Genomic DNA, 20,879 nt, shown 5'->3' on the forward strand with positions numbered 1-20,879 from the left:
ATCGTTTGTTTACGCTACATAAATAAAACCCACCATTAAAATCAAAAGATTGGCAGCCTTTCATGAAGGACTTGAACCAGCATATACATCTGCAAGGCCTCGAAGAGTTCCAACCCAAGTGGTTGGGAAAAAAAATAATAATAAATTCATCACCGCCTCAATTCTACTGTTAGATAGAAGAATGCAGAGAGTACATCTCATAAATGCTTTGTTAAGGGCTTCATCAGACCAACCCCACCTTCCAAACAATTCAACCTTTCTTTCCCATGAGAGTTTGCCCAGTCCCACCTTGGTGGCAAGTGCTTCAACCAAAGACATCTTTAAAGAATGAAATACCAATTCCTTAATATTAATTTTCTCAAGTCCCCTGCCATTATTCCTAGTGTTTAGATGCCTCGTTGATCTTCCCTAACTGCACAAGACAAATCTTTGGCAATGGCAGATAAGGAAGCATCTTTCTACAGTGACGACGACAGAGCCTCAACTTTGGTTCTCTGCATTAATTTCCAAATCAGTGAGTTGGTTTATTAAATTCAACGTCTAATTCAACTTCATCAGTGCTCAACTTGTTTGTGGGGGCTCCCAAGTTTCATAATTAAGATGCAATAAAATGGGTTGATAATGATGGGCCCATTTTTCATTTTAAATGTATAGAGGGATAACAAGTGCCTTCTTTTTCTTCTTGAAATACACACACACACACATATCACGAAACAGAAACATTAGTTCCATTAAAAAACAAACACATATATAGAAATTCAAAAAACATTATATCCAGACATAAACTAGGTGCCCATATATCCTGAGCTCAATTTGTAGATGGTAATTAATCCACATTGATTGCTCTCAATTTCTTGTTCTGTGGAGGTGTCTCTTTCTTAGGGATGGTAAGAGTCAAGACTCCTTCCGCCATTTTGCAACTGATCTGATCCATTTGGGCATTCTCCGGTAGCCGGAATCGCCGGATGAAGCTGCCACGCTGCCGCTCTACGCGGTGCCACTTGTCATTCTTGTCCTCCTGTTCCTTCACCTTCTCCCCACTTATCTGCAGAACGTTATCGTCCTCAACTTGTACCTTGAGGTCCTCCTTCCTCACCCCTGTGAACGTCGTCGTTCCACAAGTCATTGAGCTTACATAATATAGACCTCACTATTGAGCAGCCATGAGATATCATGGCACACGCTCCTATATATCACACAACCTATTCCTGCTGCCTCCTTTTCTTTCTTCATCAATACGCTCAGAATCTTGTTCTTGTGGAGATTATTTGTAGTCAATTATTTTTTGTAAGAATAAAAACAAGAGTGAAAGAAAATGACAGATACCAATATAGATATGGATACTTTTTATATTATTTACACGCCGTCATATAGTATAATCTAAGGATTAGATTCATAAGGTAAAACTTGAAGAATTTCAACTTCATGCGTCGTTTTCCCAAAAATATATCATACCAGGAAGATCAGCGCGGAATATATGAGCAGAGTCAGTCTCGCGCCAGTCGACGTGAGCATGAGCGAGAGCAGTGACGTCGCCGCCGCCGCCGCCAGCCCCATGGAGTCCAACGTCCCAGCCGGTGCGATAGCTTAGACGATCCCCACATCCGTGTAGGGCGACGAGTTCCACGCGCCCCGGTAGGGTCCCACCCCCAATCCATACTTCTCCTACTTTATCTTCGCGTTGGTTCTTCTTCTTCTTCTGATCACTCAGTAATGGCTGAATAGCTTCGTCTGAATAAAACGTCATTGAGTGTGGCGTTTTATATAACGGAGAAGGAAGAGAAAGAAAGCGTAGGGAAGACGGCAACGCCGCAGGCATGTCGGCGGCATTGCATTCCGATGGCCACGTACGATGATAGCAGCGTGCCACGTTCTTCAGTATTGCGCCACCTGGCAAGCTGTCGCAACTGACATCTGCTCTGCTTCGAAGCTACGCGGACACAATAACACAAAATATTGCGACATTTTTATCAAGAAAATTAGGTGATTTTCACTGTAATATGTAATATAACAGTGATATGCCAGACAAAAATTAGGTGTCACTTAAAATATTAGCTGTCGTACTAATTTTTTCCTTGAAAAATGCAAAAACAGAAAAGTGACTGGCATAGTAACCCAGAGATCTGTGCTTTTCTTATATTTTATATTAATCGAAGCTGCAAGGGATCTTCATCTCTTCTCTGCATTTGTCAATTGTACACAGCTGTCAATTGCGGCTGAGCAATTTGAGATGACTATCATTATTTTCACATTTATAGTTCATCGAAACAACTCCCATAAAGACAACCAAAATTTTTATGGTGGATATATTTCATTTTATTTGGTCCGCATATTCACTTCATTTGCGTACTAGATCACAGCATAATCCAAATATCTGAAAATTGGAAGAGAAAACCAGAGAAATCTTAAGAGACAGAAAGCTTTATGGCTTGATATATACAGTATACACACACACACACACTGATCAGAAGAATATGGAAGCTTGAGTTAAAACCAAAGCCTAGCCATGCTCACATATGCTGCCATAAATATGTTCATATGATGCTTTAAGCACTCCATAATGATTCAGTGTTTCATATGTATGATTTAATGTACATAGCTCGCTGGCTTTCCTCACTGATCCTTCTGTTTTCTTCAAGCCTCAAATTATAGCATGGTTTCCACTCTTTGTTAGATTTTTGAAATGTGAATGGATGGCGAGTTCTTGTTAATTTGAAATTTCTCTCTACTATTTGTCCCTGCAGAAAATAAGAGACCCTTCTCTCCCACTTCAAGAATATTCGCCAAACGCCCATTCAAAAGCGGAATCATGCTTGTTGGGGCTCTTCCTTCTGCAACATTCGCACCAAATACAAGTGAAATATCATTCTAATGCATAATTACATCACTAATGCGAGTTGTGTATCATATTTTTCAAATCATCTACAAGTTAGAGAGTGGCATTTAATATAAATAAAGTAATGTTATACTGACCTTTGGTATTCCATTGATCTGATAACAAGATTGTGCTATCATTCTCAGCATTGAACTTTCCTTGGAGTCATAGTACCCTGCACTTCTAATTTGTTTTTCTAGTTGATTTGCTCGTGCATAGAATGTGTGTTGAAATGCAGTGATTGAGTTCTAATATATAGAAAGAGCCGAAGGTGAGATGAGAAAAACATGGGGTATAATTTTCTGTTTGGTGGTTTTGAAAAGTGAAAAACTATAGGCTGGTTTATCAATTCTGTGTACTGTGTTGTTGGGTTTATAAAATGTGTGGGCAAAAGTTTGTCAACACTCGCTGTTGAATTACAATATCACAAAACTATTTTTATTTAATTTAAAAGTTATACAATATCAAAATAAATAAAAGTGACAACTAACTAATTCCTCATATATATATAATATGAGAAATTAATTATAATAAATTTGCTATTTCATGCATAAACTGTAAAAATCAAGCATTATAATGTGTCAATAATTTTCAAATTTTGAATAAAATTGTAATTAAAATAATCTTATTTTATTGCAAAAATATAAAGTACAAGGACATGAGAAATAAAATATAATTATATGTAAAAAAACATATTTTCAATATATAAAATAGATTTATAAGATAAGAATTACTTGTCTTTGATTTTGTGCAATGAATAAATGTACCCGAGCATTTTAGGAAATAAAATAAATATTTTTTAGATAAGATATCGTCTTCTTGAAATCTTGATCCTGTAGACTTGTTGTCATTGTGATTTCTTTTTAAGTTTGTGAACAAAGGATAGAAAAATATTTATGCTTTTGATAAATAAGTGATGATATATGATAGCTCTGTTAATAAACATATATTATAGTTGGTGATATACTCCATTTGAATTTGATGGGTTTATATCTATAAGACGCCTGTGTTGTTGAAAGCTGTGATTGATACTTTTTCTTAAATAAAAACGCCTGTGTTTTTCTCTATCAATAATATGCATATTATAAAAAGGCTATGATTTTAATGTACTCATTTTACATTTTGACTAAATTGACTTTTAATTTAAAAAAAAGGCTATGATTGGAAGAAATTCACAAATATAAATTAGCTGTCACTTTATTTATACTGAATTTTTTCTACCTTTCTTTGGAAATAGAAGTGCAAAACAGAAAGAAACCATATGTAATAAAATGCCTCTTATACTTTCTATATTTTATATTAATACCACGAAACAAATTATGAATTTTTTGCAAAAAATTATGGACATCATCATCATTATTTGTTATCGTTGGATTTTCACCACAATCCGTAGAGAAACTAGAAAGATACAACTATAAATAATTTGTACGTTATAATAAGCCATGATTGGAAATGATATACATACTAGATAAAAATTAGCTGTCACTTAAAATATATTTTAGCCGTCGTACTAAGTAAGTAAGAATGAGGTGGACAATGTAAGTGGTAATCAAGATTCAAAGCCTCATAAGGTATAAAAATTATTGAAACATACAACTATAAATAATAGGAAAAAATCCCCAAAAAATATTGTTAAAATTTAAAATTCCAAATTAGTATTGGTTATTACACTCTAAAAAAATGATTATACTCAAAAGGTAAATAACAACATATTTTTGTAGTAATTCCTGATTTGGAATTTTAAAATTCAATAGTCATTTTTTGAGGATTTTTGCTAAATAATATAACATGTATCATAAAATGCCATGACCAGATTCACAAATAAAAATTAGCCGTCCCTTTATTTAGGGTATTAGTTGTCGTACTAAATTTCTTCTTCTTCTTCGTTTCGGAAGACAGAAATGCAAAGTGGGGGGGGGGGGGAAGGCCATTTGTAGTAACAACATGACCCCTTACACATTTTTCTATATTTCAAAATTTATATTAGTTGATGTGATACGCGAAACAAATTATGGATGGTAAATTTCAAACAACTTGTTATTTATCCTTATTTGGCATCTGTAGTCAGGTAATATTATGAAGATGACGAAATAAACAGCTTGGTCGTTGGCCAATTTGTTATAAGTATCATTGTTTACCTTTTCATTTTTACAAAATATAGGAAACATCAATTTTTCATTTTACGGATTATATATTCCATTTTTTTTGTCCAAATGTACTTCAACAAAATAGACCAGGGTACTCCATTTCTCGAGATATATCTCTGAATCTGAACGTTGCCAAAAATATGGAAATTAGAAAAAAAAATCATAGTGACCTTTAGATCTCATTTGGTACAAAGCATTGAAAATGAGAGATAGAGACTATGATTATAATTGAGAAAAATCATTAAAAAAATATTTAGCATGAATAATGATTAGTTATATAGGATTAGGCAAATCCATGAAGGTGGGATAGGAAAATATCACTTCCCTCATCGTATTCCTTAATCTCACATATATGGGTTTGCTAATCCCATGTAACAAGCAATTTCTTATGCTAAACACTCTTTTAATATATTTTCTCAATCCTAATCTTAATATCTATTCCTTATTTTTAATACTTCATACTAAACGAGACTTTAGAAGAGCGATTTGATATACACACACACATTGTGATACAGTTTTGCTTTTATAGTCCTCTCATATGAAGGTAGCTTCACTTGTACCCTCACATGTTACTGTAAGTATATACTTTATTTTTGTGTTTAGTTCCATATGGATCTCTCCCCCTTCATCATCCTAACTTCTGATTTTTGATGAACAACACCCACGGGCCAATAATGGCGAGTTTGTGATTTATATCTTTCTTCTTCAATTGACCTCAAGAGAGGTACAAAACTATCTCTTCGTGATATTAACCACAAGTCTTTCCAAATTAAGGTAAAGCTATTCACATCTTAGAACTATTCCCTCATTCACATCTGCACCATCACACAAATAACTAAAATTGCATTAAAATTTTATATATATATATATATATATATAATAACTTCATGCATACCTTTGGCATTTGGATTCTTGTATATATAGTTGAAGGTAAGAAGACAAAAAAAAAAAATGGGGGTGTACTTTTTAATAAAGAAATAGCATGATTTTAGAAAGTAAAAAACTATATGCTGAATTTGTGAATTCTATGTACTGTCTTGTTAGGTTTATAAAATATGTGGACAAAATTTTGTCAATTTCTCTATGTGCTATCCTATTTGAGTTTAGGAAATCTGTGGGTAGAATTTTATGAATTTTATGTCTTCTGAGTTATGGTATCATAAAACTACTTTTATTTAAGTTGAAAGTTAAACAATATCAAAACAAGGTAAAAGTGAGACTAATAAATCATTTCTCTTTGATTTTAAATAGAGAGAAATAATATTGCATTCAATATTTTGATAGGTGGGACCAACATACTCACCCTCCCAGCATCCCTCCTATTGCAAGATGCTCCCATGACATAAGAGAAACTAGGACGAGGGGTTTGGCGTATTGAGAACGATATTTTTGTACATCTTACATGAATTACCTCTATGTAAAAATGGAAGTATTGATGATAAGGTTCCATCCCAACATGAACGCGAAAAAGATGGACGGAAGAAAGAATCACGTTTATAATTTTAATAGAAGACATATTTGGCCAAGTGAAGGAGAGGCCATATATTTATGTACGTGTGTGTGTTTATATATATTAGGAATCAATGAGCCGAACCACTTCTCTTCTTTTTTTAATCTCCCCCCCCCCCCCAACTTTTTTAGTTTTTTAATTAGTCTTGTAAGAAAAATAGTGTAATTTATTCGAGCGGGCTAGGAGCCTAAGAGGCGTTCCAGTGGGTTCTAATAGTGAAGTTTAACCGTTGGAGGCACTCAAAGCTAATCTTGGCTCTTGAGATGCGTTTATTGGACACCAAAAGAATTCCATCTACTATCTATTTTGAAAATTCCTTCCACATCAACTTGAATTCAGGTAATTTGATCTCTCTTGCTTTCATATCAACAGCTTCTATATAGAGTCGCTAATCTAAGTTTAGTCTTTTGTGAATATCAGAAAGTAAATTAAAGATAGATTATCAATGGGTGGTTTCAGCGAGAAGGAAGAAGCTTTGATCAGAATCTCATGGGAGGAATTGATGAAAAACTTTCCCCATCTCAGTCTTCGTTTCTTCACCTTGTAATAATTTTTTTGGGCATATATAACCTCCCTGTCATGTGTCTCTCTGTACTCTAATCTCTTTTAGTTCCCTTGGTCCTAATTTGCCATATTTTCTTCACCCTTTTTAATCCTTTCTGGTTTGGATATATACAGGATAGTCGAGATTGCACCTGAGGCAAAAGACATGTTCTCCTTTTTAAGGGATTCAGATGAAATTCCTCAGAATAATCCTCTGCTGAGGGGCCACGCTATGAAGGTTTTCAAGCTGGTATGTAATTTACTTGTGTGTGTGTGTGATGGGAAGTAAAACTCTGTAAATATATGTATATAAAAATGTTTAAGAATGGCCAGAATATAGGGCCAAGCAAATATGCAAACAATATTATGAAATGATCATATAATTAATCTTTGTTATACTTTGAAGCATCTCAACTATTAACACTGTTTACATATTCCTTTCATATAATGGCATAGTGTACTACTTTGTATAATGTATAATTGTGATTATGATGCATGGAATTCAGACATATGAATCGGCAATGCAACTTCGAGAGAAAGAAGAGGTGGTAGTAGAGGATACTTTACTGAAGTATTTGAGTTCTGTCCATATCAAGAACGGAATCCTTGATGCCCATTTTGAGGTAACATGCACATCAGTGTTAAATTTACAGATTACAATCTTAATTAAATTTTGTAATTTATGATATGATAACAAATGATGAGATTTTATAGATTCACTTTCATTTAACTCTCTATCTAATTTTAGCGGACGAAAAATAAAGATGAAGTTGACTAATAATGTTGTGTTTCCTATGCTATGAGATTTAGGCATCCATATATAAATACCCGATGCCAACATTCTTTTTTTTTTTTTTAAACTTTCACCTTTTAACTCAACAAAAACATTATGAACTCTAACAGAAAATGAAACTTTTTTACATTTATGTTACAATTAGTAAGTGCTAATTAGGACTTGTACGAAGGTACTTATCATCAATTAAACTGCAATTTTCCCGGCGATATGGAAGGAAATGGGGTTAATGTTCTTCTTTAGGAAACATGTGATATATATAGTGCTAAGTTTCATTATTGTGTGTGTATTGGAGTTAGTTAAAGAAATTAATTAAGGTGATTATATATATATAGGTGCTTAAAGAAGCACTGCTGAAGACAATAAAGGAAGCAATGGGAGATCGATGGAGTGAGGATATGAATAGAGTATGGGCTGCAGCTTACGATGGGTTGGCGACTGCAGTAAGAAAGGAGATGAAGGAAAGTATCGATGGAGTATTCCAGATTCTCTAAAGTTTTTCTTTATTGCATTACATATATATCAGAATAATCAGCCTGTGGTACATTATTATATATATTTATTGTAATGACCTTAAACTACAAGAAATTGTATTCTTCCCTCGTATCACACCCAATGCCACGCTCATGATGCCTCTTCTTTTCTGTTTATAAGTTCTTCGTGCTGTTACTGATGGAGTAGATTGGGTCTGATTCTTTGTTTAATTACACTTTTATATTGCAATTGTTAATTTTCTGTTATGCCAAGGGTCAAAAGTTGAAGAGGGGTTGCTGTAGTGTTTCAATTAGAACTTGATGATGTTCCTGTGACAATCAATAATCTTTGGAGAGTAGCGTAGAAATATATTCTGAATTAATCAACCAATGCGTGGTTGAAACCAAACAGTGAACCATATTGCCTCCTCGAATCCTAATAGGCCACAAATGCAGCAAAAAGAAGGCGATCCATCAAGCAAGTAGTTGTTGAGGCCGTAGTCCTCCTACAAATTCTCCAAGTGTGGCTCAACAAATTGCTAGTTCACCATCGAAAGATCCAAGCATATGTGCACCCATGCATATCAAGCTTTTCTTTAGGTAATTAAGAAAAAAAGAATCAGCGAATATAAAACTAAAATATGGATCAACTAATCATGCATCTATTATTGCAACAAAAAATCAATACTTACTCGTTCTAAATATAAAATCTAATTTTTAATATAAAATTTTATGTTTATTATTATTTTTTTGGTCAAAAAATTTTATGTTTAGAATGGCAGATGGTACTTCCCACAATGAAATGAGTTGGAACAACTAACTAGTCATATCGTGCCGTTTTTACAACACGTACCTAAAACCATGAACTATTGATGACATGGATCCACCATAGCATTGAATCTCTTTTCAAGCAAAACACAGCCTTTGCTGCTGAATAAATCACTGTATGTGCAGATGTAAAATTTTTAGAAAAAATTGCAAAAAAAAACCTTAAAAAAGAAAAATTGTAAATAGGAACCCATTATAATATTAGTATAGGTTTTGACAATAGTTGATAAGTAAATGACAATAATTTTTGTAAATGGGTTCCTGTATATAATTTTTCAATTTTAAAGGTCTTTTTTTACTATTTTTTCAAAAAAATTTTATGATCTACTTCCATCACACCTACAAGTGTAGAGGTTAGGGAGCGCAAATAGATTAATTAATGTAAACTATTATTATATATATTACCCCCATAAGAGAGAGAGAGAGAGATTAGGAAAAATAAAATAACAGAAAAGAAAAGAATTTTGGACTTCTACGACAACAAAAGTCTTGAAACAAAACAAGGTCTAAAACAACATGATAACATGGAAAAGAGGGAGCGATTTATTAAACGCATTTTATAGAATTTGAGAAATTAGCTACGCTGCGTATAATTTATAAATGATGTATTCCATTCATTATAGGTTTTTTATATTTTGATGATTTGAATAACAAGATCTAGCTAACAAATTAAATTAAATAGTGGCGAAAAGAAGGGGAGGCAAGAGACCCCCTTACCTTTTCAATTCTTTTTTCAGTAACATGAGGAGATTAAAAAAGTCACTTAATTAGAGAATATAAGGGCCCATTTAATGACATTGATTAAGGGTCGCATTATATTATTATATTTTTTGCCACCATATTATATAATTAAACAGATTAATTTTTTTATTTATATTAGTCTGTAAATTGTGGCTACATACAACGTATCAGTTAACTCTCATTTCTCTTCTCAAATTTTTTGTCTCAATTATACGTCCTATTTCTCTCTTTCTTTTTTGGCCATATTTTTATTATATTTATCATATTTTCATTACACCAACACAATGCCCCTGAAGTAATAAGAAAGCATTATTTAATTAGCAGTGGAAGAAAGAGGATGCACAGGGTTTTGATTCCAAAGTTTGGCCATTTAGACGCTTTGAAAAGCCAATCTTGGCTCTTCCATCTCCCTGGATCTTACATCTATTTTAAAATTTCTTTCCGCTAATGTGCGTCAATTCACACAATCTAATATTTTTTAGCTTCCATAATTATAACCCCAGACAAAAAGATACTCCACAATTCACAACCACAATATATATTGTGTTTTGAGAGCAAATTAAAACAAAATCAGATGTGTACTTTCGGTGAGAGAGAAGCGGCTCTGGTCAAAAGCTCATGGGATTCATTAATGCAAAACATTCCCCATCACAGTATTCGTTTCTTCACCTCGTAATATTTATCCTCTTCTCGTACCTCCTCATATTTTTCTCCGATGATCACTCCAATCTGAATTTTCTTTTTCCAAATCTTTTAATGTTTGATTCAATAGGATAGTGGAGATTGCACCTGTGGCGAAAGACATGTTCTCCTTTATGAGAGATTCGGATGAAATTCCCCAGAATAATCCCCTTCTTCAAGCTCATGCTATGAGGGTTTTCAAGATGGTAAGTTCCTAAAAACAACTAACAATTTTCTGATCATATTTTCGTCCTCATCTTCCTCGATATGAAACTTCAACATATATATAAAGCTGCAACGTCCTAAGCTATTTTAAGACAAAATGTTCATGCTTTATTCATATATAGTTCATGATATATGATAATTTCCATCATTATATATAATGTGTCAATGTTGTGATTTGTCAATTTTAGACTTATGAATCAGCGATACAACTTAAAGAGAAAGGAGAAGTGGTAGTAGAAGATACTACCTTGAAGCATCTGGGTTTTGTCCATGTCAAGAAAGGAGTTCTTGAACCCCACTTCGAGGTATATGTACAAAATATATGTGAATATATATAGTTGAAACTTTATTATTTATGTATGCAGGGGTAATTAATGAAATTATTGATAAAGTGATTGTAATGTTTGAATTAGGTACTTAAAGGTGCATTGCTGAATACAATCAAGGAAGCGGTGGGCGAAAAATGGAGTGAGGATATGAAAAACGCTTGGAGCACAGCATACGATGAGTTGGCCACTACGATAAAAAGGGAGATGACTTTTAATGTTGAGGGAGTTGAATTTCTCTTGCAACCTGAAATTTAATTAGAGGATGCATGTAAAATTTATATAGATTCATGATTCAAATCCAAAATAAAATAAATAGCTATAAATAGTGAAAGAAATAGAACTCACATATGTGGCATCTTTATAAAATGGAGATCCAGTTCCACTTCTATGCCTGTGTGTGTGTGTGTGTTTTTTTTTAATTATTCAGTTGCAATAATCATCCTATCTTACAGAATTAATAATTAAGAGTAGCTAGCTCATTAAATTTATTATAAATTAAAAAATAATTTTACCTCTATTTAAATCTATCTCACTTCCCTTATCTTATATCCAACATGTGCTATCAATAAATAAAGATAAAATTGACATATGGTAATTGAGTGGAGTATCTTCTTAAGCTGACTTATATTATGAACTAAAAAATCTTTTAAGAGGTTCCACTAAAAAAAAAAGGCTTTTAAAAGGCATTCTATATTTTGGGTAACTAGCCCAATCTTATGGCCCATTGCAACCCAAAAAAAAAAGACGATGTGACGTGGCAGTTTGTGAGTGAGTGCGACCAGTTCGGCCTTTCAGCGTCTCTCTCTTCTCGCCCGCGCTTTCCCGAAACGTACAAACCGGGCCCTTTTAATCCAACAGCACTGACCACCACCACACTTGTGGCAGCAACGCATTCACTCTACGATTTCTCTCCACCACTCTCCTTGCTCTGCCTCTCTCAACTCCCAACCTCCAATGGCCGAGACCACTATCCGATTTGGCATCCTGGGCTGCGCTGACATTGCCCGCAAGCTCTCCCGTGCCATCACCCTCGCCCCAACGCCACCCTCTACGCCGTGGCCAGCCGCTCCGTCGACAAAGCCACCGCCTTCGCTTCTGCCAATGGCTTCCCTCCTGGCTCTAAGATTTACGGCTCCTACGAAGCGCTCCTTGACGATCCCGACGTCGATGCCGTCTATGTGCCGCTTCCCACTAGCTTGCACGTGCACTGGGCCGTCCTCGTCGCTCAGAAGAAGAAGCATCTGCTTCTGGAGAAGCCTGTGGCTCTCAACGCTGCTGAGTTTGATAAGATCATCGAGGCCTGCGAATCCAATGGGGTGCAGCTCATGGACGGTACCATGTGGATGCACCACCCTAGGACCGCTAAAATGGCAGAGTTCTTGTCCGATGAGCGTCGCTTTGGTCGACTCCAAAAAGTACGCAACTTCAGTTGGCACTCTGCTATTTTCTATTTTGTTCCGATTTCGTTTGAGACTTAATTGATATCCATGCTTGATGAAATGCACTTCTATCACTAGCTGGCATTCTTTCGTGTTTGATGTCTAGCTTGGAGCTAATTTCCTATTCGGGTCATTTGGAGGGAAAAAAAAACAAAAGCTTAAGAATATAAAAGGGCTTCACAAGATCTATCTCTCGCTTGGGTTAAGGTCATAATATAACACTAGAAAGTATGTTCGGTACCCCCATCGTTTTTATGTGTGATTTTCGGTTGAGATATGATGATCCAGACTGGCAAGAACATCTATCGATTTGTTTTGTTAGGCACAGGTATATTCCTATTAGAGGCAAAGGCAATCCTATTCCGGACAATGTTAAGCACTAAATCCAAATCCGGTGGGTCCATTTGATTTGATTATATTGAGCTAACATGTTTAGAGATTTTGTAATCAGCAGCAATTCTGAGTGGACGCAAATCCAGTTGGTCCATTTTTCTTGTTCCAACCCCATTCTTAATTCTAATTCTGTTACGTGCTTATCATCATAACTTATTCCTGGACGTTATCATTACTGTCTTATGAAATTTGATGGGTGATTCGCAGTTTAGTCGTCAACTTTGTTTATGTGGGTTATTGAAATTTGGGATCAGAAAATTATCAAATTCTATTTTAAAAAGTTAGGTTCATTATAGGTACTTCATGGTTTAAGTTGCTTTCACTTTGCTGCCTTGTGGTTCCAGAACTCACATTATTATGCTACCCTGAGGTTTGTCCTGTACCTATAACACTGCCCACTGCATTTAATTAATTCTTTTAAATCTCAAATTGATATATCCGAATCTCACGATTTCCCCTGTTTTCGGTCATTTCATCTGATCTAATTCTAATTGATTCTCAATATCCTGTGGCCCTTCTCTTTTTAACCAAGCCCCACATTCCCCAAACTCTTGGCTAATTGGCTAATAGAATTCAAACACCTATTGCCCTAATTCCTAGATAAGTCACCCCATGAAACAATGGCATTTTAGACTGCAGGATCGGTTGTTCAGTTGTTTTCTGGTTCACGGGGCAATTTTAGACTCCTGGCCATTATAGATGTGTTTTATGTTTTGATTGTTTTCTTTTGCTGAATGTTGTCTCATTTCTATCTTAAAGGTACAAACGGTGTTTGCATTTGGTGCTGATCCCGATTTTCTTAAGAACGATATTCGTGTGAAACCAGATCTTGATGGTCTTGGTTCTCTTGGCGATCAAGGTTGGTATTGTATAAGGGCAATCCTGTGGGCTGCCAACTTTGAACTACCTAAAACAGTTATAGCCTTGCGTGATCCTCAGCGCAATGAAGCCGGGGTAATATTGTCTTGTGGAGCTACTCTGTACTGGGAAGATGGAATAGTTGCAACCTTCCATTGCTCCTTCTTATCACATCTGACAATGGATATAACTGCTATCGGGACAAAAGGAACACTACATGCTCACGACTTTATTATCCCTTACCAAGAGAAGGAGGCTTCATTTTCTGCAGCTTCAGAATGTAGCTTTAATGATCTTGTGACAGGATGGTCTGAAGAGCCAAGCAAGCATATAGTAACCACAGAGCTGCCTCAGGAGGCCCAAATGGTGAGAGAATTTTCCCGTTTGGTGGGTGATATCAAGTTTAAAAGTATGAAGCCTGAGAAGAAGTGGCCAACTATTAGTAGGAAAACACAGCTCATAGTGGATGCTGTGAAAACTTCGATCGAGAGGGGTTTCGAGCCTGTTCATATTCAGGAGCAAGCTTCTGTCTCTGGTTTATCTGGACTTGATTATCTGAAGAAAAATCTGCTGGGGCAATCTACATAAATAAACCATTCGGAAAATGATGTAATGTCTAACTACGTTCATTTCTGTCATCCTTTCAACAAAGTCATTGATGTTGATTAGGTGAACGGAAACAAATTCTTGTTTGTGAGCTGAAGTGTATTGGGTTGTTGAAATCATGCAATGTTGTTCCTTTCTCTCTGATGAACAACCAGTTTTTTTTTTTGGCGTTAATTTAGTCCTTAAATTTTACTTTTGTTTGCATCAATAAATTCACATGGCAAATACTTGTTATTGTAGGCAATTGTTATGTATGCTTGATCAGAAAAAATGGGTGGCATTTTGGTCATCACGTGACTTGTTTTCTTGATCTTTCCATGTTCCCTCTTTCCACATTCCTGATATTCTTAGATGGAGATTCAAGGAAACCTCAAACAAAACAATTCTTCCAACTGTTATTGAATACTCCAGAGACTAGAAGATCTGGATCGAAAGACTTGAAGCCACGAAAGTGATAGTTAAGACTAAATGATGGCCATTATGTCTGTCTCTTTCTAATTTCTACGTGTATGTCTGTCCCTATTCCTATTCCAAGCCACTTTGCATTTTTCTCTGTCACTTTGGAACCGATTAAATGCCATTGGGTTTGGAAGAAGTGGGCATGGAGCTCATATGGTGCCGGTGGCTTGAAATCACCCATCTCAAAAGCAATGTTGTTGGTGTCCACCTGAGTGACTTGTCTCTAAATGGTATCCAATGGACACTCATCTAACCCTGGAAATGTGACTGGGCACTGGGGAAAAGCTTGAACGATGTCTTCTCAGAGTATTGCATCTGGAAATAGTAATGCGCCATTTGTTTCAAAAGCCCTTGATCATATGCCTAATTTCCATCTGGACTTTGAAGTGAGGGTGACTATTTTCCCATTCGAAATTTCCGAAGGCCCAGTCTAGACGCTCTTGTTTTTTCAGGTGAAATTAGGATATTTTCAACTTATATTAGATTTGAGACTAATCCGTTTCAGGTTAGAAGCAGCCTTGCTAATAAGTCTTCTTTTCAGAATATAAACTTACGTACCTTGTTTTTTTTTCCTTATAAAAGTGAAGCCGCTACCATATTAATTAACCGCCGTCTCGAAATTCTTTATTTGACCCCACTTTTCTCCCGTGTAAAACGGTCATCCAGTGAAGGGACAACCTAATTAATGAGATGCAAAATTCTAATGTGACATGAAAAGAAATAAAACATATTTATATAAAAGCTCTATCTTTTTGAAAAATATATCTAACGTGTTTAGATGGAATTAAAATTATAATTTTAAAAATAATTTTATGGTATATAAAATAAATTATAAAAAAATTTATCTGAATTTGAAAAAAAAATACTTTTAAAAAGTATTTTTATGATACTCAAACACTCCGTAATCATGTATTTCAAACCAAATCGCAACGTACACAGACCGTGGCCTATTTAGGATCACAATTAAAATAAATAGTTTTATGTAAGTTGAGATAAAAAAAATTTTTACATATTTATTTCGTATTTCGTAAGTCACAATTAAAAAATTATTTATAAACCATTTTAAACTGACCCTGTATATTTATATATGTTATACATATTACATCTTATATGTTATTTAATGAAAATTCCTTCATAATCCAACTTCTTCTCAGCATAACCTATCATTGCTATATTTTCTTCCCTTCTTACGTTGGCTTCCAGTTAGTAACCAAAAACTATAGACGGATCGGGTAAGAATTTATAAATCGTGGCTCCATGATCTGCGAATGATCTTTCTAAAATTTGTGTGACAAATGTGCCTCTGCAATTGGAAGTCATTAAAAAAAAATGACAGATGGGTAAGCTGAAACAATGATAAAATATATCGTTATTATATTATATAAAAATCAATGCTATAGAATTTCTATTTATCTTTTTCTTTGCCGGCTGTTTTTCTTGTTCTCTTTTCTTCCCCCCTCCCCTGACTTGTTTCGTTTTCCAACCGCTCCCAATCCCACATGTGAGGGAATTGCTTATACACTAGTATAAAACACACACACACACACGGAAGACCCCAACAAGAGATCATAGTAATGGAGCCACGCGCCGTGCTCTTGTCCATTGCAGTCTCATTAGTCATAACCTGGCTTTTCTTGAACCGCCGACGATGCAAAGACCGGCCACCTGGTCCCATCCCCCTCCCCATCATCGGCAACCTCCTCCAGCTCGGCCCTAAACCTCACCAATCTCTCTCTGCCTTAGCCAAAACCTATGGCCCTCTCCTCTCCCTCCAGCTCGGCTCCGTCACGGTGGTCGTCGCTTCCTCTCCCGACGCCGCCAAGGAAATCTTCCAAAAGAACGATCAGTCCTTCCCCAACCGGCCGATTCTCGAGTCTGTTGCTGCTCAGCCCAACGTCAACGACACACTCGCTTGGGCTCCCGCAGACAACAGGTGGCGCAACCGCCGCCGCATCTGCACCACCCAGATATTCACCGCTCAACGCCTCGACCTTCTTCAAGACTTGCGCCACCGTAACGTCCACCAACTCATCAAACACGTTCAGAAGCGCTCCGCCACAGGAACTCAGGTGTTTAGAAGTTAAAATTAGTGAGTAATTTAATTTAATTTTGTTGTGTCTGAATTTGTGACTGACCGACAGAAATATTCCTCTTGACTGTAAGGTGGATGTAGGTGAGCTTGCATTCGCCACCATGTTAAACTTGGTTTCGAACACTGTCTTCTCGGTGGATCTGGTGGATCCAGAGTTCGAGACGGCCGGGGAATTCAAAGAGCTCGTGTGGAGGATCATGGAGGACGCCGGGAAGCTGAACCTCGCGGACTATTTTCCGGCGTTGAAGAGGTTTGACTTGCAGGGTGTGAGACGCCATGTGAGGGTTTCCTACGAGAGGTTGCATGAGATATTCGATGACCTTATCCAGAAACGTTTGAAGGAAAGAGAGGACTCAAGTGCTCTGCGAAATGGCGATTTTCTGGATGTTTTGCTCGACCATTGCCAGCCGGAGGATGGATCAGATTTCACTGTTGAAAGCATCAAGCCATTAATTCTGGTAAGCATCATATATCAAACATTCACATAAGTTGTTTGGTTATATATGCAAAAAATTAATTATAAATGGATATAATGTTTATTTTTCACCCATATAAATATGTTTAATTATCCATGGATTTAATTTTTTAAAAAAAATATATATGTTTATTTATTAAGTTAATAATGGAAAATCTTTAAGATAGATTTGGAAGGCATAGGGCCCAGAGACTGGGAGGGTGATATGATAATAACTTAGGTATAAAGTAACTACGTATTATAATATAAGGTATAAACTATGTCTATACAAAGTATATGACGAACCCCGGATGGTTCAAATGAGGTTGTCACTTTGAGCACGGTTCTCCGTTTAAGTTTTGTTTATAGAAAAAATTATCGTTGACAAGGTTTATAAATGTGATCTAACTTAAATTAAAATTTATATTAGTCATATTCCAGCGTGAGTTGTGAAATAAGACGGTATTACACACACAAAAAAAGGGAAGACTCGAAAGTAGTACGCACACACGTGGTATAGCATGATTGGGGACAAGTGCCATATGGTCTCATGATTGACACATAATTGCTCAAGCCAAAAGAGTAGTTGAATTTCTCCATGTAGGCTAGCTGAATATTGAGATGATTGTTTATAGTCAGATGGAACCAATATATATATATATATATATATATAGTACTAACTACTCCACAAGATTGTGTTTTTAAAACTGTTCCTGTTAAAGTAATCAATAATGTTCCAAATATTCACAGTTCATAACTAATATAAAATATAAAACCGATACCCACTGACAATAATCTGGGGAAAAAAACAGGATTTATTCATTGCTGGGAGTGACACCTCAGGATCAACCACAGAGTGGGCAATGGCAGAGCTTCTTCGAAACCCAGAAATAATGCGAAAAGCCAGAACAGAACTTAACCAAGTGATAGGAAACAACATCGGCCAAATCAAAGAATCAGACATCCCTCGTCTTCCCTACATCCAAGCAATTGTTAAAGAAACCCTAAGGCTTCATCCTTCAGTGCCTCTTCTATTGCCTTACATTGCAGCAAACGACGTCGTTGTGACTGGCTACACCATCCACAAAGGGGACCAGCTCCTGATAAACGCATGGTCCATTGGCAGAAACCCATCCTACTGGGATAACCCGACGTCGTTTCTGCCAGAGAGGTTTCTTGCTGGGTCTGCCCCAGATTTTAAGGGCAGGGACTTTGAGTACCTGCCATTTGGTGGGGGAAGAAGGATATGCCCAGGCTTGCCCCTGGCTAATAGGATGATTAGCTTGATGGTGGCCACTTTGGTGCATTCTTTTGAGTGGGACCTTCCTAAGGGTATGACTCCTGAAACCATGGACATGAACGAGCAGTATGGAATCACGTTGAAGAAGGCTGTCCCTCTTTGTCTTGTTCCTAAATCTGTATGAATCATTATCAAGGGAATATCACTATATATATATATATATATATATATATGTTTGCTTGCGTCTGTATAAATATATTCGGATCTGCACATGCCTTTTTTCTTTTTTTTTTTTTTTAGTTTAAAGCTCCTTAATTATGAGTTATGAGAAATTAATTAAATGTTTTAATGCGGCAGTTAAGAGGTTTGTTGGTGATGTGAGGTTTTTTATACAAATCAGCACCTCTATATATAGATAGACTGTTCTACAAATTATTCAACCATCTAACTAAAAGCCTCACATTATTACTCGATTTAATAATTTGAAATTGAAATATTACTCCAGGGATAGAAAGACAGATAAGTACATACTGATTATTTTCCTTTAACAATCACAGAACTGATTATTGAATCGCATTTTGATCAATAATCATACTCATAACAATTATAAGCCGCCATTAATTAATAATAGCCATTTAATAATAACATATTGGGAATCATCAAGTATGCAAGCCACCTAATAAACCATTAAATCTGTGTGTGTGTGTGTGTGTGTGGGCCTTAACCATAAGCCTGATTTTAGGAGATCTTGTGGCTTTAGCCCAATTTTTAGGACCCCTGCATTGAGCTTTTCGGATTGAACAGCCCATGGATATAGGCTCTCATTTCATTCCCAAAAGTATACTTAGACCTTCAATTATTTTCAATTTGAGGACTTCATTTTCTTGACCTTTTTGGGTTATGTAAGAGGCTCGCATATTCCCTGGCTAGCTAATAGCTTCTTTTAAATTTTTTAATTTTAAAAAATATAGCGAACAACTTCATGTTCTTAACACCATGGATTCACTTAACAAATCTCTTTAATTTATAAGAATCAAGATCTCTTTTTTTTTTTCTTTTGCCTGATATAAGAATCAAGATCTCGATATATAGTACATAGTTGCAGTACGTTTTAATCTTAGAAATATTTCTCGAGAAGTTATGATCACTTCAAAAAAAAAAATTGCATAGCAACGCAACACAAAAATACGGGTTATGAAATCTTTTTCACCTAACGTTGACTGGGGAAAAAAAATCGCTTCTCCAATTAATACTTCTGAGGGGGGAAAAAAACCACTTTAACCACTATTTAATATAAAATCTATATACAAAGATTCATAAAATATGTCTTTGTCCTTCTTGTAATAACTTCCCAAACAAAAATGACATATCATGAAAGACGTGTAGTATCCCTTGATTAATTAAACCATTTTCATGAGAGTTTTTTTTTTGGATTATTATAGGAACTCGTGATAGGATCGCTACCTGCAAAATATTTGATAAATATTCAATGAGATATTGAGATCACGGTAAAGAGAAGAACGGATGTGTAGAAAAAGAGATGCCAGTATACTCAAAATATATTTATATGAAGTTGATGGTCCACCTATTCAGGATATTATAAAAAGATGCTATCAGTTTAACATTTATTAACTTCTCTGAACATACGATCAGAAGTCACAATCCAATCTCGCATTAAAACGTCTCTAATTTTTTGAAGAGGATTTGAAAGAGGATGATGAGTATGAGAAGATTGGTTGTAGATGAGCATGGATGCTTCAATGGAGTACAAATAGCCGGTAGCTTTTAACAAATAGTATGTCCTTTTAGGATACCCAATAGCCCAGTTAAAATGGTCCCGTACGCTACAGATGTATAAATCTAAATGGTTCTATTTAACAGTCACATAACACATCATTCTCTTCTTCACTAAGCTACTGTAAATATTCAATTGAAAAACGGGATTCAGGTACATACTTAGGATCGAGAAGAATGCTTGGAACAATTTTAAAATATATATATATATGAGGCTCATTAATTGAGTGCTCGGATTCTGCTCTGATTTCCCTCAATTTAAGGTTGTGCATGTCAAGGAGGGGAAGGGGCAAAAACCGTACGTAAATACTAATAAATTAGTGCCGCATTACCTTTTCCCTAACTTTTCAGACAAAAACTATGACTCTGCTTCATACAAATTCTAAAGAGATTAAATTG

At 35.6% G+C, this 20,879-nt stretch overlaps 5 protein-coding genes across 5 annotated transcripts; 4 read left to right on the forward strand and 1 right to left on the reverse strand.

The window, feature by feature from the left end:
- Positions 1-739: 739 nt before the first annotated feature.
- LOC114722165 (uncharacterized) lies at positions 740-3,020 on the reverse strand. Its single transcript, XM_028908122.1, has 4 exons — positions 2,974-3,020; positions 2,515-2,831; positions 1,456-1,930; positions 740-1,098 (listed from the first exon to the last, which is right to left on the reverse strand). The coding sequence occupies exons 2-4, from the start codon at positions 2,557-2,559 to the stop codon at positions 827-829; spliced, it is 792 nt and encodes a 263-aa protein (XP_028763955.1). The 5' UTR covers positions 2,560-2,831; positions 2,974-3,020; the 3' UTR covers positions 740-826.
- A 3,957-nt stretch (positions 3,021-6,977) lies between these two features.
- On the forward strand, positions 6,978-8,362 carry LOC114722146 (non-symbiotic hemoglobin 2-like). The gene is made up of 4 exons (XM_028908104.1): positions 6,978-7,075; positions 7,211-7,325; positions 7,582-7,698; positions 8,204-8,362. The coding sequence occupies exons 1-4, from the start codon at positions 6,978-6,980 to the stop codon at positions 8,360-8,362; spliced, it is 489 nt and encodes a 162-aa protein (XP_028763937.1).
- Positions 8,363-10,484: 2,122 nt separating this feature from the next.
- Positions 10,485-11,400, forward strand: LOC114722148 (non-symbiotic hemoglobin 2-like). The gene is made up of 4 exons (XM_028908105.1): positions 10,485-10,582; positions 10,683-10,797; positions 11,005-11,121; positions 11,230-11,400. Exons 1-4 carry the CDS (start codon positions 10,485-10,487, stop codon positions 11,398-11,400), a joined length of 501 nt encoding a protein of 166 aa, XP_028763938.1.
- Positions 11,401-12,046: 646 nt separating this feature from the next.
- On the forward strand, positions 12,047-14,712 carry LOC114722164 (uncharacterized oxidoreductase At4g09670-like). The gene is given in 3 exon segments (XM_028908121.1): positions 12,047-12,175; positions 12,178-12,560; positions 13,737-14,712. Coding segments are annotated over 3 exon segments (1,146 nt in total). The 5' UTR covers positions 12,047-12,099; the 3' UTR covers positions 14,424-14,712.
- A 1,658-nt stretch (positions 14,713-16,370) lies between these two features.
- LOC114722159 (geraniol 8-hydroxylase-like) lies at positions 16,371-19,035 on the forward strand. The gene is made up of 3 exons (XM_028908115.1): positions 16,371-16,969; positions 17,064-17,450; positions 18,259-19,035. Exons 1-3 carry the CDS (start codon positions 16,475-16,477, stop codon positions 18,868-18,870), a joined length of 1,494 nt encoding a protein of 497 aa, XP_028763948.1. The 5' UTR covers positions 16,371-16,474; the 3' UTR covers positions 18,871-19,035.
- Positions 19,036-20,879: the final 1,844 nt, after the last annotated feature.

This window comes from Neltuma alba, unplaced genomic scaffold (genome assembly GCF_004799145.2).
Source record: "Neltuma alba isolate B1F8T4 unplaced genomic scaffold, ASM479914v2 tig00012083_pilon, whole genome shotgun sequence".
NCBI lineage: Eukaryota > Viridiplantae > Streptophyta > Magnoliopsida > Fabales > Fabaceae > Neltuma > Neltuma alba.

What these genes read in the sequence shown, in the direction of transcription:
- LOC114722165 (XM_028908122.1), bottom strand. Translation starts at nt 2,559, where the DNA reads ATGGAGTGCTTAAAGCATCATATGAACATATTTATGGCAGCATAT. An exon ending in ACATATTTATGGCAGCATAT is followed by an intron (nt 1,931 to 2,514) that starts GTGAGCATGGCT and finishes GTGTCCGCGTAG; the next exon opens with CTTCGAAGCAGAGCAGATGT. An exon ending in ATTCCGCGCTGATCTTCCTG is followed by an intron (nt 1,099 to 1,455) that starts GTATGATATATT and finishes CGACGTTCACAG; the next exon opens with GGGTGAGGAAGGAGGACCTC.
- LOC114722146 (XM_028908104.1), top strand. Translation starts at nt 6,978, where the DNA reads ATGGGTGGTTTCAGCGAGAAGGAAGAAGCTTTGATCAGAATCTCATGG. An exon ending in CTATGAAGGTTTTCAAGCTG is followed by an intron (nt 7,326 to 7,581) that starts GTATGTAATTTA and finishes CATGGAATTCAG; the next exon opens with ACATATGAATCGGCAATGCA. An exon ending in TCCTTGATGCCCATTTTGAG is followed by an intron (nt 7,699 to 8,203) that starts GTAACATGCACA and finishes ATATATATATAG; the next exon opens with GTGCTTAAAGAAGCACTGCT.
- LOC114722148 (XM_028908105.1), top strand. Translation starts at nt 10,485, where the DNA reads ATGTGTACTTTCGGTGAGAGAGAAGCGGCTCTGGTCAAAAGCTCATGG. An exon ending in AGTATTCGTTTCTTCACCTC is followed by an intron (nt 10,583 to 10,682) that starts GTAATATTTATC and finishes TTGATTCAATAG; the next exon opens with GATAGTGGAGATTGCACCTG. An exon ending in TTCTTGAACCCCACTTCGAG is followed by an intron (nt 11,122 to 11,229) that starts GTATATGTACAA and finishes TGTTTGAATTAG; the next exon opens with GTACTTAAAGGTGCATTGCT.
- LOC114722159 (XM_028908115.1), top strand. Translation starts at nt 16,475, where the DNA reads ATGGAGCCACGCGCCGTGCTCTTGTCCATTGCAGTCTCATTAGTCATA. An exon ending in GCTCCGCCACAGGAACTCAG is followed by an intron (nt 16,970 to 17,063) that starts GTGTTTAGAAGT and finishes CTTGACTGTAAG; the next exon opens with GTGGATGTAGGTGAGCTTGC. An exon ending in GCATCAAGCCATTAATTCTG is followed by an intron (nt 17,451 to 18,258) that starts GTAAGCATCATA and finishes GGAAAAAAACAG; the next exon opens with GATTTATTCATTGCTGGGAG.